This window comes from Aspergillus tanneri, assembly GCF_003426965.1.
Source record: "Aspergillus tanneri strain NIH1004 chromosome Unknown AapTan_5_pilon_pilon_pilon, whole genome shotgun sequence".
Taxonomy (NCBI): domain Eukaryota; kingdom Fungi; phylum Ascomycota; class Eurotiomycetes; order Eurotiales; family Aspergillaceae; genus Aspergillus; species Aspergillus tanneri.
The window spans coordinates 3,056,847-3,072,902 of NW_022984632.1; the positions used below are offsets into that span (position 1 = coordinate 3,056,847).

General features: G+C 44.7%; 4 protein-coding genes across 4 annotated transcripts; 2 read left to right on the forward strand and 2 right to left on the reverse strand.

The window, feature by feature from the left end:
• Window positions 1-718: 718 nt before the first annotated feature.
• On the forward strand, window positions 719-1,293 carry ATNIH1004_010421 (uncharacterized protein; the record flags this gene model as incomplete). Its single annotated transcript, XM_033574996.1, has 2 exons — window positions 719-819; window positions 912-1,293. The coding sequence occupies 2 exons, from the start codon at window positions 719-721 to the stop codon at window positions 1,291-1,293; spliced, it is 483 nt and encodes a 160-aa protein (XP_033423014.1).
• A 3,022-nt stretch (window positions 1,294-4,315) lies between these two features.
• ATNIH1004_010422 (arylsulfotransferase family protein) lies at window positions 4,316-5,911 on the forward strand (the record flags this gene model as incomplete). Its single annotated transcript, XM_033574997.1, has 2 exons — window positions 4,316-5,158; window positions 5,222-5,911. The coding sequence occupies 2 exons, from the start codon at window positions 4,316-4,318 to the stop codon at window positions 5,909-5,911; spliced, it is 1,533 nt and encodes a 510-aa protein (XP_033423015.1).
• Window positions 5,912-9,800: 3,889 nt separating this feature from the next.
• Window positions 9,801-10,160, reverse strand: ATNIH1004_010423 (uncharacterized protein; the record flags this gene model as incomplete). The annotated part of the gene is made up of 2 exons (XM_033574998.1): window positions 9,801-10,048; window positions 10,106-10,160. The coding sequence occupies 2 exons, from the start codon at window positions 10,158-10,160 to the stop codon at window positions 9,801-9,803; spliced, it is 303 nt and encodes a 100-aa protein (XP_033423016.1).
• Window positions 10,161-14,691: 4,531 nt separating this feature from the next.
• Window positions 14,692-16,003, reverse strand: AMT16 (3-deoxy-7-phosphoheptulonate synthase; the record flags this gene model as incomplete). Its single annotated transcript, XM_033574999.1, has 4 exons — window positions 14,692-14,843; window positions 14,905-15,810; window positions 15,879-15,933; window positions 15,995-16,003. 4 exons carry the CDS (start codon window positions 16,001-16,003, stop codon window positions 14,692-14,694), a joined length of 1,122 nt encoding a protein of 373 aa, XP_033423017.1.
• Window positions 16,004-16,056: the final 53 nt, after the last annotated feature.

The following is a 16,056-nucleotide window of genomic DNA, read 5'->3' on the forward strand; positions in this document are numbered from 1 at the left end:
ATGGCGTAAAACATCAAGCAAAAAGCCTTAGGGCTGTAGTAGTTTAAAATATGGATTCGAGAATGGAAATAGCGCTGAGCGAAAGATGCTAGGGAGCAAGCCGGTAGGTATCTACTGCTCAGCAGAAGGTTGAAAATATCATTATGTTCAAGATTCTCGGCAATGAGAGAAAATAGCTCTGCGCTTTAGCTATCCAGAGAGATTTTGGTTTTCTGACTGAAAACATGGGAAGTTGTAAGTTCGAGGAAATTTCTCGCTCAAATTCCTTATTCGGTCCACATAACAAACCATAGGTTACCTAAGCCATTAAATTTATCTTCATTCAATTCTAGCCCGATCCCCATGGAATATTTTTGGTAAGACTCTAGTAAAGTAGACTAAATAACCTATATCCTATTACTATTACTATACAGCTATAAATATCTTTATTTTTGTATTTTTTGTTTTTCTTTTCTTCCCTATCTCTTAAGGTTAATTTTCTCTCCACCTCTTTTCTTATAGCCAAGGGCTAATGGTGTCTTTATTTCTGTTGTCCCTTTAATTTCTATATTTAGGAAAATAAAAACTACCTTTCTTACTATTACTGCCCTAATAATTAGAACTAAGCTTATAAATATCGCACCAATGTTTTTTCTAGCCTGATCCCTAGTAATACTACTCTGAACTACGCTACTTATATCGCGGAGAATGGTACTTCCTCGGCTCTTCTAGAAGGAGCATGAGCACGAGTATCCAGTCCTTGCAAAGATTGCACGAGATATCCTCTCAGTTCCTGCGAGTGGCGCTGGTGTTGAGTGGCTTTTTAATTGTGCTCGTGATGTCTGTTACTATCGTCGGGGACAGTTAAAGCCAGGCACAATTAAAGATCTAATGCTCCATCTCTTCTCATCTAAGTTTGATCTTGAACAAAGTGAGCTAGAGATGATTAAAGAGTATCTCTCTGTCGGAGAGGCTGCTATGCTTGATCAGACAAGACAGCCTGTTCCATCGCTTGATAAACTCGAACTAATTAGTGATAATGAAGAAGAGGGTTGCGAAGTAGAGGATTTATCTGAGGATAATACAGACGAATCTGATAATAAGGCAGAAGAAGGGTTATCTACCACGCAGCCTGTAGCTCAAACTAAGCAGGTACAACGGAAGCGGTGCCGAAGTAACACCTCTGAGGCTATAGATAATGCTGATAATGGTCTCCCACTTCCGGATATGCCAATTGAGAAGACGCAGGCGCGGTCAGGGAGGGTTCGGAAGAGGCCTAAGCTACCTGAGGGATTTGAGATTGATAAGCTGTAATATTAGAGACTTAGAAGAGAAATCGAATTTGGTCTAAAAGTGTATTCTAAAGGTTTCAAATTAAAAGACATAGGTAATCTATTACATACTAGATACTCCAAAAATACTGCGAAAAGTGCACAATTTATGCATTTACTGGAAAGTCACGAGTTTTAGCATGTTTGTAATGTTTACATATCCATGGATAACCGCAAATTTGCGGTTGCGGTTTTGGTTATCCCCGGTTGTCCATGGTTTTGCCGCAGTCTAAGTATACAGCTTGGGTGGGAGAAATTAGATAAATATTATACATTAATAAATAATTCGCCTGCCTATATTGCTTTTATCTACCTTTATCCCCGCTATAAGTGGAAGTGGATTAAGAAAAAGTAGGTACACAGACCTAATTAGATTAAGGGGGCCAAATTAGGTGTTAGGCGCCTATGGGAGGAGTATAAAATAGCTAATCTAGATACTAAGGATAACTAGTCACCTCCACCAAAGTAGTACTGTGAAGCTACTCGGCTTAACACATTTATTAACAATAATCTAAGCGACAGTAACTCTAACGACAATACTATACAAGATAAATATTATAAATAGATAGCCCTGTCTCGTGAGAGAAAGTGTAAAGATCTAATTAAATACTAGTGCAGCCAACGCTATAACTATCCACGGCTAGTACGCTTTGCATTAGATATATTTGGTATACTAGTAATAAGCTCTAAGCCTGAGCGGGTTTTTAATATAGCTGGACAGCTTATACAGCCGAATCGGGCACGTTTAAATGCAGATATTATAGGAGCGGCGCTCTCCTTGAAGTTGTGGGATAAGATGGGCGCCATTAATTAGTAATAAGAAAAAATTACTCTAGTGGTACTCCTAAGACCTACAGCATTATTAACAGAGCCAGAAAAATATTATACTAGATAGTGGAGGATTTTAGGCAGAATTCTGTTTATAGTGCATACTATAATATTAACGACTTCTACCGCTTCTTCTATATTCCTGGTATGGGACACTGCTCCGGCGGTGCTTACGCCCCTTGGTATATAGGAGCTGCTTACCAGGCGAAGGCCATGAAAAATATTCCTGCCTGTGTTTTTGGTTACAATAACCGCTACCATGACGCTGTATTAGCCCTAATTACCTGGACTGAAAACAGAACCCCCCCAGACTATCTTGTTGGTACAAAATTCGAAGACAATAATGGCTCTAAACCGGTCTTGCGTCAGCGCCCCATCTGCCCCTACCCCCAGAAGGCCACATATGTGAGTGGTGATGTGAACTTGGCTAGTAGCTGGACCTGTGCTTCAACAAACCGAGAAGCAATACCTCCCCGATCTTAATTCCTTTGTCTTCCACTCTCCTCATTTTTATTTTTCACCGCTCATTCTTTAACACGTGAGGGAGGTTACAGGATTGTAATACCTGGCCGAAACTAACACTTGAGAGTGCTTGGTGCAAATTAAGTTAAATTATTTTGCTTGTATATCATTCGGCTATACTACTCACTTAATAGATTTTATTATCTTGATTCACATTTCCCAGCGTTCGCTTGATGAACCTTGATAAGGTGGTGTGATAAAAGTATATAATACACCATTGGCATGACTTACTTTAATTTCCATTTCATTTTGTGTACCATCTCCAGACCATTGGACACAGCAGGCAATCTGGGAATACCAGAATACCTCCTCTTGTTGCTGTGAAATCTATATGTACATAACACAAAGATTAAAGTACGGGACAACTCGAGTTGCCTTAGCAGTAACGTCTTCTACATTATAAATGTGATATGCGGGGAAACAATCCTCATGCGACCTGGGTACTACCGACACAAATGCAATTCAAAATTCATAGTATAATCCAGGGTCTAGTTAGACCATTGACATTGTAGGGTCCACGAGCTGTTAGGCTGTTCACGTAATTGAAAGTGCCTGTTTTCCTGGTACATGAGAGTTATATATGTGATATTGCATTTTATATAAACACTTGCTATTCGCTACATGCGGTTGTCGGCTACGAAAGGCATAATAAATAATGCTACTGCTGCTAGTACTATGGCTCCAACCAGGGCAAGAGCAAACTTTTGAGCGTAATCCAGTCAGCCAATTGTTAAACAAAGCCAAATGGAATCTTAATAACAAAAATCTTGAGAGATTAAACTTAGTATATAGAGTGGTGTCATGTTACTATATTTATATATATTAGGCAGGCAGAATTCTAAGACATGCACAGAGTAATTTCTTAAGGAATAAAGAGGTGCGCAGCCCGTTTATGGATTCCGTTAGCTACAAGTGCCTTGTATTACAAGTTATAGTTATCATCGACGAATTTGACTTTATTATATCAGCAGACAGTCCGGCTGCCGATACGATATCCGATATTTTCGGCAACTACTGGAGTTTGGCTATGCCGACTGATAACTTGTCCAAATCCTGCCGATGGTATCATAACGTCAACAGCTCTATCTTCGCCAATGAGGTAGATACGGCCGTTGATCACTGATCAACCCACTTGGAGAGTGGGGCATACGGTAGATTAAAAGCTGTCGCTACCGACATCGGATAGTAACTGGTACAAGTACCGCTACAACATAAGGATGGGCCAAAAAAATTGCTGAAATCAGCGTAGCTAGGTTGTGTACTCGTAAATAGGAAATTGAAGCTTTCCAGATCATCTTGTTTGCTATACCGTAATGACTGAGGGGTAGCGCGCCATGCAGATAGGCCAAGGACCTAGTTACTGCCAATTCCTGCACTGGCAATGCTTCGATGTGGGGCATATTATCAGATCTTCTCCGCATATAAGGAGCCGGGTCGTGGAGGACATACCAGTTACCGAGGAAATCCACTCCTTCCATACGGGGATTAAGATGGGAAGGGTGAGGTTCCATAGATTCCATCTTCATTACCAACAATTATGGCAAAGCACTATAAATTGAGGCGTCCGCAGGCTCGACATCGAGCAATGCAGTGGGGGAAGACAAAGCCCCCGGTGCAAACAAAAGCAAAGTTCAGCACCAAATTCCTGCATCACAATGAGACGATCTATTCTGAGCCACTTTCCTCAGGCGCTGGCCATCTTTGCGGGCTCCCTCAGTGTCACCACAGCGCAATCTTCCGATGCTGCACTGTGGCCGCTGCAGAAGTACAAGAGCTCGTCGATTCAGACGCCGTTCATGAATGTCACCAAGATGGGCCAAACGGAGCCTGGGTTCCTGTTCTTTACACCGCAGGACATTATTCGAGGAGACGGACATCCCGTCATTTATTCAGACGATGGTCAGTTGGTGTGGCAGGGCGCCAATGGGAACTACTCGGCGCTCCAGCCGCAGATGCTAGAAGGTGAGCCTGTGATTTCATATTGGACAGGGTACGCCGGTATAGGCTTCGGATTCGGGTACATCAGTATCCTGAACAGCTCATACGACGAAATCCACCGCGTCACGCTGGACTGCAAGACCGAAAACTTTGTCACAGTCTTCGACCCAATGACCTTTAACTCGTGCATCGATATCCACGAGAGCCAGTTCACCGACAACGGCACCATCCTGATCACTGCAGTCAACGTGACGCAGGCCGATCTCAGCGCTGTGGGCGGCCCCAAGAATGGCTGGATCCAGGATGGGCTGATCTACGAGATCGACATCAAAACAAATGAAATCCTCTTCCGCTGGAGTGCGCACGAGCACATCGACCAGGTTCCTTTGAGCGATGTGCGCGTTCCACTTGAGGGTAGCGGTGTCAACAAGACGGATCCGTACGGATATTCTCATCTCAATTCTATCCACAAATACGGTGATAATTACCTGCTGTCCTCCCGGTACATGTGCAGTGTCTTCTTCATTGCTCCTAACGGCACTGTCATCTGGCATCTTCATGTAAACTCCTCAGCCCGATTTGCCACGCCTGGCATGTGACAATGTATTGATACTAAGGCATAGGGCCGAACTGGTGGTGATTTCACACTGGGCCTAGGCACCAGCTTCTGCTACCAGCACGACGTCCGTTTCGAGTCCCAAACCTCGGAGCGCGTGACACTGAGCATGCACAATAACGACAATACCGACTTTACTGGCCACGCAGCACTCACGACAGGCATGGTGCTAGACGTCGAGCTACAGGGCTCGAAACAAGTGACACTGAAGAGCCGGATGTGGGATGCCGACGAGCCCGTGTACGCTGAATCCCAGGGTAGCTATCAGGTCCTGAACAACAGACATGTTTTGCAGGACCATGGCGCCACGCCCAAGTTTGAGGAGTACGACGAGGACGGCACAATCGTCATGCGTGCTCACTTCGGCTACGATAATACAATGCAGACTTATCGCACCTACAGATACCCCTGGGTTGGGCGCCCAGCTACCAAGCCGGATGTCTTGGCGTGTCCATCTAGTGAGAGCACGAAGACTGCTGTGTACGTGAGCTGGAATGGCGCGACAGACGTACAGTCGTGGAAGGTATACTCTGGCTCTAATATTGAGCAATCTGCAGTGCGGAATGGGTTCGAGACTACTATGTTAGTGGATGGACTTTCTGGTAGCGACTCCTTGGTTGTCGAGGCAGTGGGTGGTGTTGGTGATGGGGTGAGATCCGAGCCTGTCACTGCTGGCCAGGGATGCTTAAAGACTTAGCGATTTATTCTAGATATTGAACTTGACAGATTACTTTCAGAGGCGACTAACTGACTCACGTGGAATGGTTACAGGACGGAAGAAACCCTTAGTAAGCCCTCGTGGGTGGCTGTAGAGCAGACTGGGGTAGGCATAATATTTAAATAGCTGCATCAGGGCGGGTACATGCGGGGTTACACACAGATCGTTGTGCCTGCGCAGGCGGTAGCGAACACAACCAAGGCTATCCATATAGTTTTGGTTGTAAATAGGTTTGGGTACCTGTCCCGGTTACAGCGCGACGGGGGCCGGTTCAGGTATATTATCGTCATATAAAAGGCTTTACCACCACCAACCACCTTAAGCGTCTGGATTTCGCTCTCTTACGTCCAGGGCAATACCTGTGGAATTACGATCCACCTCCAGGACTTCATATCACTGCGTGGAATACTGGAATCTCCAAGAAGCACGTTCTTCACCTGAGTCACAATAATGTGAGCCGCAACGTTGACCCCTTTAACCCCTGTGAAATAGACCCGATATAATATCTCGTTTCGGACGCCTGGTCGGCAAAGAGGCTGGGAACGGCTCTTGTGTCTGCGGTCGTACTTGGATAAAGGGAAATAGTATTATCCCTCAAAGGTCGTATTACAATGGACTTGTAAACGGTTTTCTCTGTGAAATGCTATAAGCGGCTTGACTTCATTTAACACCGAGTTTGATTCAACCGTACAATATATTGTCGATAGATTTACCTGACGTCGAGCACTAGCCATGCCTTTCAGTGGGACAGCAAAGCATTGCTCTGGGTCAACCAATAGCACGGCTTAAAATTTTCGCCTGTCATATGTCTACAAATCCGATCCGATGGACACTCTCTAATAAAACAGTGAAAGGAAAGGGGGAAAGCTGTCCCTTTTCTGGTGCTATGGAGAGAATACACCGTTTCTGCATCTACTGTGGCTTTAAGTCCGGCAGCTATCTTCCAGTAACGTATATTCAATTTGAAGACACGACTGGAGAAGGTGGATGTATCTGCCTTCAGTGTCATCGATTCAAGGTGCTGAAGAGTGGCTAGCCTAATCAAACAAACCTGTAATAACTGCAACGTCGAGCGAGATATGGAGCCACAACAATTTTTATCCAAGCACCATCTGCTAGATATCTGTCCAACCAGCTTTGAATCAGATCCATTTGCTGGTATTAGGTTAAAGGACAAGCTATTTATACTATGGGATAGCAGGGATAATAAGAACAATAGTTAAAATAATATTCCCAAGAATAAATTATTATTTAGTTATAACCTACAAAAATTTTAAAAACATACTTGCATTATTGTTGAGATACTAAGGTTATAAAAAGTGCTATTTTATATCGATTATAGAATGTCCCGCTGATGGGCGATAAATTGTGCCATGTGCAGAGCCCAGCATGTTAATCGCTTCTACCATCAAAAGGGCGGTTGCTCTACAGCTACTCACATATACCGACGGTGCACGAGCTATCTTCTACGATGTCGATCAAGTAAACGCCTGTAGGACTACTTTCGAATTCCAAAACACTGGCCCCGTTGGATGTGGCATTAAAAAATATATATTTCGCTCAACCAGATGAGCTCCAACTACATTGTCGCTATAAACAATAACCAGCTGGGAAACTGGGATACATACTGCAGTAAGAAGGTTATAGTATCCATTGATGGGCAGGCAGACAGTTTACCACTTTTTATTGGCGACGGGGTGTGAGCGTTACAGTAGTAAAGGTTAAATTCGAACAGTATATGGAATCCGGTTGGAGCTCCCGGTCTGGTTTCAGCTATTCCGGTTTTAATGAGCTGTCATCGAGATTTGAGCCTAAACAGGTCTAGCCCTATACTATCTGACAGTTCTCACCCCTGGCAGCTGCTAGCGGATTGTTTAATTTCAACCAGGCTGGGACCGGGACTAAGGATTAAAAGACGCTTTCTCGCATCATAGTGAGATTATAGAACGGACTGAGCCGAAAATGGAAATGGCGACAAGGTCCAAGTCACATACACAAATTCGCTTGCCGAGTGACCCCCTGAGTGACCCTGTGCCATACCCGTGAAGGAAAATGTACGCATTTATGTTCCCAAATGGAAGCTAATGTCTGTGATCTGAATCCGAGGTCTACCAAACGGCTTCTTAAGAAGAGATGGGGTCGCCATCCGAGATCAAAATTCTCGTATCTCGTAACTTTATGTTGAGTACTTCTATGGAGTTACACAATTTGGCATATCGTAGACATCAAAGGACAGATCTAACCGACTTGTGGCCGGGCTAATGACTGCCGACGAGTTGGACTCTAATAGTCAAAGCTGCAGGAGGGAAAGTTACTTTACATGGAGGGTAGCTTCATCTCCAGTCCTTTAATATCAACGTAACGGGCGCAATATATAGAAAAAACCTTAGTGTACCTAGTAGCGCTATGCGAGTTGGAAAAATGATGCCTTTCCATACACTTCTTGGCCGTCTCGAAACACACAACCACTCATACCGTAACTACTACATACCAAAGAGGCCATGAAAGTATCCGGTTCTTGGCACACCTTTTCGAGGTCTGTTGTTTCGGCCCTTAATGAGGGCAGCTCTTGTTTTCGGGACAGAGCAACTCTTTTTGCGGCAACAACTAAGGACAATTAATGTGAGGACTTCTATAGAGTATGTGTAAGGATTTCATCAAAAAGTACAACATAAATAATAGATATAGATATATATATATACATATCTCCATTTCTCTGTCTGGAATCCTTGGATACAATACCATGCCTTCCATTGCAAGCGACATGCGGGAGCTCCACGCTTGCCCGCTCAGGTAATAATCAGAAATAGAGGCAGCCATGAGAGCAAAAACGGGAGGAATATAGACTTTTACAAGACTAGAGGAAGGGCCGCAACCACTCGACGTCACGGTCTCGAGAGCGTCGGAAGCGAGACTGGAATAGCTCAGCCTGAATGTTTGGAACACCCCATCCAGGGTGAGCCACATGCTGGACTACCGATGGAAATGGACGAAGACGAAGGTTCGAGCAATAGTTCAACAGGCTCAGCGAAGGCGAACGCGTCAAGTTCCCAAAATGGAGAGGTATCAGCAGAGAAAGAAATCAAGGCTCATTTCCCAACAGTCGACGAGGGCTGCACATTGTTCTGCCAGTCCAAGCCAGAATCTTCAGCGTAATACATCGAACTGGACACCGGGGCCACCTGCCCAGGCCCGGTTGGGGACGCAATGGTCTTTTCGAATCACGAAAGGGGAGGAACGTGTACATTGAGATACTGCGATTCCTGGTGCTTCCACCGAATGACATCTACTTCCTAGTTAGACTAGTTGGCCTGTAGCTGATAGAATACCCCTTATGTTCTGCAGTGAACGGGGACAGAAGGGTTGGAAGTAGGGTGTCATATAGCCGTAGCACACCTACCCACAACGCTACGGCTAAAGCAGAAGTCTCGTATTACAGAATTTCCATGCATGTATCATAACTACGGGGTGTCGACCATAAAAATACGTGTATCCGAAAGTATCGATCCTCGATAGACTTAGGTCTGTGATTCAACTAACTACCAAAACATCTCGCGTTTATAAAGGCGAGGTAAACAAATGAAGAATGCCAACTAACTAATATAGGAAATATACGCGACCCGATGATGTTGTATCATCAACAACATTCGACCGAGAAAGGTGCTGAATAAGCAATATTACCATAATTGTCGACAGAAGGCAATAGGGGCTTTACTGTACATGAATATGGTAGAACATTGTAAAATCAAGGAGTATTTAAAGCGCGATATAGCGATTGGCGGGGAAGCATTTTTATGTAGTGCTTTAATTTCCCTTGGGAGCACTGTATTTTCGGGGCCATGTGCGCACCGATAATTGCCGTATCTATTTAATCAGTCGAAATCTTTGGTTTGCCAATGGCCTTTGACAAAATGTGCCGCAGAATAGGTCGCGTGCGGGCTCCAGGGCTGTGACAGTCTATCCGGTACTGTGTCCGACGTTGTTGTCGCAGTTGACGAGCTCCCAAGTGGACTGGGATTGTGCGGCGGGCTCGAATACGGCGTCGGCGCCCGTGGCCTTGGAGCAGCTGCCGATATTTGGACCGCAGAGACTCCTGGGACATACCGGCCATACCGCCTGCGTGATAATTGTCGGCTATTGTACTCCATAATGAATCCGCGTTTTGTCTAATACACTTAAGTAGGTACCGTTCCTCGGAGGACGTCCACGGCTTATAGGGCTTCGACATTTTCATTCAGAGTAAAATAAAGGTATAATGAAGGGCTGATAAACTGTATAGATAGTAAAAACTCGGCTTTATAGAGATGCAAAAGTCACAACACAATACATAATAACAACGTCAGCTAATTTTTTATAAATATTGGACGTAAAGCGCCGATTTGTGAAAAGACATGCTTGTTATCAGCGGTCCTTGGTAAAATTCGAGTAAAAGCAATGGAGCAGAGGGCGAATCAGCTAGAGCAAAGTAAACTTGTGCTGGTCTAGAGAAGGGCCGAATTCCCTCCATTGCAAACACTTCGAAGATGGTGAACATCTGAGTTAGGCAAAGTCAAGAATAAAAGCCGCATCTTAATTCACCATGTCAGGCATTTCGCGATGGCGGCCCACTTTTTGGTTAAATACCCAGCCTGGTTAATTGCGGCGAAAAAAGCTCGGGAAATCTAACATCTCCAGCGGTCGCAGTTTTGCTCAGGCGGCTAGGCCTGAGTTATCTTTGCCCGGCCAAAGAGAAATGGTTAAAAAAAAAATGTTATGGAATCAGGGGAAGTGACGCGCAGGGTGCTATTCTATCTGCTACAGGCCAACTAGCCTAAATAGGAAGTAGATATTATTCGATAGAAACACCAAGAATCACAGTATCTTAACTAATTAAGCCTACTAAGCTATTCCCTATATTCTCATTAAGGTGTTCAGCTAAAGGATTTGTCGGTCAGCTGAATACGCGTATGAGCTAGTATCACCGATTATATAAGAATATGGATATGCATTGAAGAAAATGAGGTCTCTAAGGTCTCTAGCTATCTGAATCTATCTGGGAGAGCTGGATGAAAAAAGGTGAAAACAAAGGAATAAAGTCGGACCGAGCAGATGCTGAATAATAGGTAATATTGGCCCACTTTGGTCGACAGGATTGAAAGATATGGCTGCAGTTATATTATAAAGACAACAAATAGACAGCCCCTTCTTCTGTTACTATATAGTAGTTTCGCAATACAACTTGTGGCTATATCCAGGGCTAATCTGTATTAGTTGTCTTCCTGGTACCCTTTTAATACTACCTGCAACTAAGCCGTTCTACTACGGAAGACTATGCCTAAGTGACAGCTTCAACAATGTATGTATTCCATCTTGTTATTTTTATATTTAGTTTTTTCTACGACAATTTAACAGCCCATATTGCTAAAAATACCCTTTCAAAGCTTCTAAACAATATGCCTGTTCCCAGCCGGTTAATTTTTTATTTTAGGTGTCACACTGGTTCCTGGTATTATTGCAAAAAAGGTTGGAGCGCTGCACTTTTGATTTTGCTCGAGTCTGGCATCCCAAGCTGTGTTAATCGAAACAGTGGGATTATACCGAGGCAATGGAGTTGCATACAGTAGTCTGGGCTCTAGAGCAAGAATTCCGGGGCAAGCAAATTCTCTTGCTCTTGCCTTTACTAGCCTTACGGGCTCCCTTTCACTAGCTACGCATTAATATTGCAGATATTCGTCATGCGGCGGTGCATAGGGAATCCCAGAACCTTCGCAGTTTGTTACAGAAGTTTCACTCCGCCATCGAGTTTGCCACTGTATGGCTAGGTAATTAGCAATGTGGGCAGGAGCTTTATTACTGGCAGGCTTAATTAAGCACCCTGTTTTATCAATGGCAAACGTACTCCCGCCACCTTAGGACTAACCTTGCAGCACGCCTGTTCCAGAGTTATAAGTTTTCTGAAACACCCACTGGTACTGAATACCGACAGACCCTATTTAAGGTGGCGACAAGAATATCCGTACGGAATAAGCACAACTTTATCATGAGGGTTTACCGGTTCTTGCGGTTACCTGTAGCATACCGGAGCATGACTACCAAAGGATCGAAGCCGAACAACTAGGTCGAATTAAATAAATAAATTTTTGTCTCTAGTACCTGACTAGGGATAATAGCCCTTGCGGGTAAATATACAGTAACAAAGTATTTGGCATAGATAAGTCCTTCCCAAATGGATCACGGCTTAGCCACGAGGCAACTAAATTCAAGCTGAAAGAAAAAGAATGGGGGAAAATAAAAGTAAATAATTAAGAGTGGTAAACTTTAACATAGAATAGCTTATCCTTAGCCATTTTAACTTGAGAACTTGCCATGTACAGTAGCTCGTTTTTGTGGCTCAGCGTGGAGCTAAATACTGTACTAACTAGAGCGCAGCTAGCATGCGCGATTTAGTAGCCACACGACTCGCCACAGCCAGAGCTCCAGTTCCAAGCGAACTAAAAATGAATTGTGTTCTGGTATAAACATATTATGTCGTTAGAGAAAGCTAAGTGTGGTGGAAGGGTTGGTTCTTAGCAGATTAAATAGTTTCCGCAGTTGTATGCATTCCTCCCATCCAGCTCTTGGTAATACCATGGACAACCTTGCAGCGGTCGCAATGGAATGTCCCTAACAAATATTCTGCTGCTGAGTAAGGGTAGTGTTGTTTCTCCTTATCTTTTTTTTACCTCTTTTGTAATCAACAGGAGTTTTCGGTGCGGATGCAACTCTCGAAACCAATAAAGGGCCACGGTTCCTGCTTTCCAACAGGCTAATACATTTTTTTGTGAGCACAGATAGCATCTAAATTAAGTAAATTATAAATTAAAAATTATAGACCTAGCTGGTATTGGGAAAGATACCAATCTAGTTTGAAGGTAGAAGTTGGAAGGAAAATTAATATATTATAAGCAGATCCCAGCAGGGTATTTATAAAGGGTGTAATAATAAACTAAAAAAATGCCCACTATCTTGTTATGCTCCCACAGAGTTAAAGTGATCTGTCGAGAGCCGGGTTTGTTTTCTTCAGAATAGTCGGCCGGCTGAGAGCTACAACAGGGGCTCCTACAAACAACGGCTTGTCTCCTAGGAAGCGAAACATCCTATGTGGGAGCGCAGCTGCTCCGCGGAGCTGATATGGCTATCCTGGAAGCCCATTCCTTCTATCTAAAACAAGTAATATCTATAGGTGATAATTATGGGGCCTTCGGGTTGGGTTAGGTCGTGATGAAGTAGCTGTCACAGCCTCTAGTAGTTTTTATATAAAGCCTCCTGCACTCTAACCGCCCAATCATCAGCTTAACTTGATCCCCTGTGTTGAACCATTCAACGATAATATTTCCGGAAAGAACTAGAATATTTGCCTTCGGCTTACTGTAGGCACCCCTTTCTCTTCATTATGAATCAATGGCATTGGGACCCTATCGCTGCCTGCGGGATGAGCCACCCTCAAGAGGTCCTTACATGTGTGGGATTTAGGAAAGATAAAGCACCATGCAAAAACTGTATCTCACAAAAGAGTCAAGATCAGACTTTTTTATCTAATTAGGCTCCTTGCAGTGCAACCAAAAGATCCCGATACTCTCTGGCAAAAGCTGGGGGAGGTCGCGACCCTCCGGCTGTGCAAAAGACGGCATCAGGACCTATAATCCGTGATCACGGAGGAGTGGTATAAAGCAGCTGTAAGCTAATTGTGCAGGGACAACTGCCATTAACTGCAGAAATAAATAAGGCCCAGCTATGGCGAGGGCCAAATACTCCGGACTTCCCTGCGGCTCTAATCTATCCGAGTTGACCTCGTCTGGACATCCATGCATAATGCCCGACCGACTGAAGGAGCTCGAGGTGCCCTTTGGTGTCTCCCTGGCCGAACCGGTATGTATCACTTTTCTCTCCACCTCTAATTTGGTACCGTAACAATCTGCTCGATCCACCCTGTATGCGACATTAGGGCTTTATATTGCAGCATTTGCCTTGGAACATCAGCCGGCGAAACGGTTCACATTAAATGTGCAGTGCCACACTATCACTTACTTGGGGTACATGGAGATGTGGCTTATAAGCCAGCACCAACACAGTTACATTCTCTGGTAAGCCCAATAAATACCTTCTATTTAATTGAATTACCCTACTGACTGGCGTTCAGTCGATGCGAGAGGCAGTTTAATGCCCTCCTATCTTCTACCACCACAGACTCCAGGCAGAAGCAGTAGAGCAGCCGTTTCACCAAGACCCTATCCTCACCGGTAAGGAGGCTGACTCTTAGGCCACTAGCCATGTGACTATTACAAATGGCTGCACAGTGATTTTCGGCAGGCCACAGGTGATAGTGTTGACAATTATGGTTAGGTTAGTTACTGACAGTAAGTTAACTATTATTGATTATTCAGCACCTTTCTCAGTCAAATTTTGTTCATGTACAACTTCATCGGATCGCTTATATTTCCTATTAGTTAGTTTACATTCTTCGTTTGTTTACGTCGCCTTTATAGCGAGATGCTTTGGTAGTTTAGAAGAATCAGAGACCTAATTCTATGGAGAATCGATACTTGCGGATACGCGTATCTTTTATGGTCAACAGATAGTTATCTACTAGGCATTTGGGAAGATCGATTATCAAGTTCAAAAAATAAATAAAAATGCACTTTTATCTCATTCATAAAAAGAAAGAATATATGCCCGAAATATTAATAGAATGGAAGTGTTCATCAAAAGCGTTATCACAAAAAAAAAAAATCACTTTAATCTCAATTCGTCGCCAATTTTTCCCTCCGAGTGCGCACAGCCTGTGCCAGGGTCTCGAGCACAGATTCCGTGTCTTCCCAGTGGATGCAGGCATCTGTGATACTGACTCCGTATTTCAGGCCGGCCTTGCCCTCGGGTGGCACCTTTTGGTTACCTGTTAAGACCTTGTTAATATTGTGTTCTTACACATGAAGGAGGATAGACAATGAACGTACCTTCGTTGATATTGCTCTCAATCATAACGCCCATGATCGCCGTCTCACCCGCAGCGATTTGCTCCGCAAGAACAGCAGCCACCTTGGGCTGGTTCTTGTGGTTCTTTTGCGAATTGCCGTGGCTGCAGTCGACCATCAGCCGGGGCGTCATCCCCTGCGAGGAGAGCTTAGTCTTGATTTCTGCGATGCTCTGAGCATCGTAGTTGGGGCCCTTCTTGCCTCCACGCAGAATGACGAAGCAGTCAGGGTTGCCTACGGTGCCGACAATAGCGACGACACCGGGCTTGGTGACGGAGAGGAAGTGGTGAGGGTGCGTGACAGATCCAATTGCATCCACAGCGACATCCAGAGAGCCATCGGTACCGTTCTTAAATCCCACAGGGAACGAAAGCCCCGACGCCAGCTCCCGATGCACCTGCGACTCCGTGGTCCGAGCACCAACCGCGCCAAGGGAGAGACAGTCTGCCAGGAACTGCGGCGAGATCGTATCCAGCATCTCACTCGCAATTGGCATTCCCTTATTAGTCAGGTCAACGAAGAGCTGACGGGAGGTCCGCAGGCCTTTGTTGATCTTGAAGCTGTTGTCGATGTCCGGGTCGTTGATGAGACCCTTCCATCCAACTGTGGTGCGGGGCTTCTCCAGGTAGGAGCGCATAATGATCAACAGCTCGTCCTTGTATTTCTCCTTCATCTTCAATAGACGGTCGCAGTACTCTATGGCCATGTCCGGGTCGTGGATAGAGCAGGGGCCAACGACCACCAGCAGGCGGCGTTTGTCCGTGTCGGTGCCGTGAACAATGGCGACGGCCTCTTTGCGGCCCTCCAGGACCGTTTTCTGAGACCTCTCCGTCAACGCTATCTCATGTTGGAGGAGGTTGGGAGGGGTGAGGGGATTGTATCCTCGAACTGTTCGGGGAGTCACCAATCAGTATTGGAAAAAAAAAAAATGGATCGATATTCCAGGGGAAACACACTTCTCGAGTCTTCCATATGGGTCTTGTCGCCCACATTGGGGTTTTCAATGAAAAACTGTGCAATTGGTCAGATCGAGAGAGTGAGTGCAATGTGTGTGTGGTTGGCGTTGACTCACAGAAGACATGGCGGGGAAGATGAGCGGAAATGTTGATAGAGGGGCAGAAAAAGACAATGAGC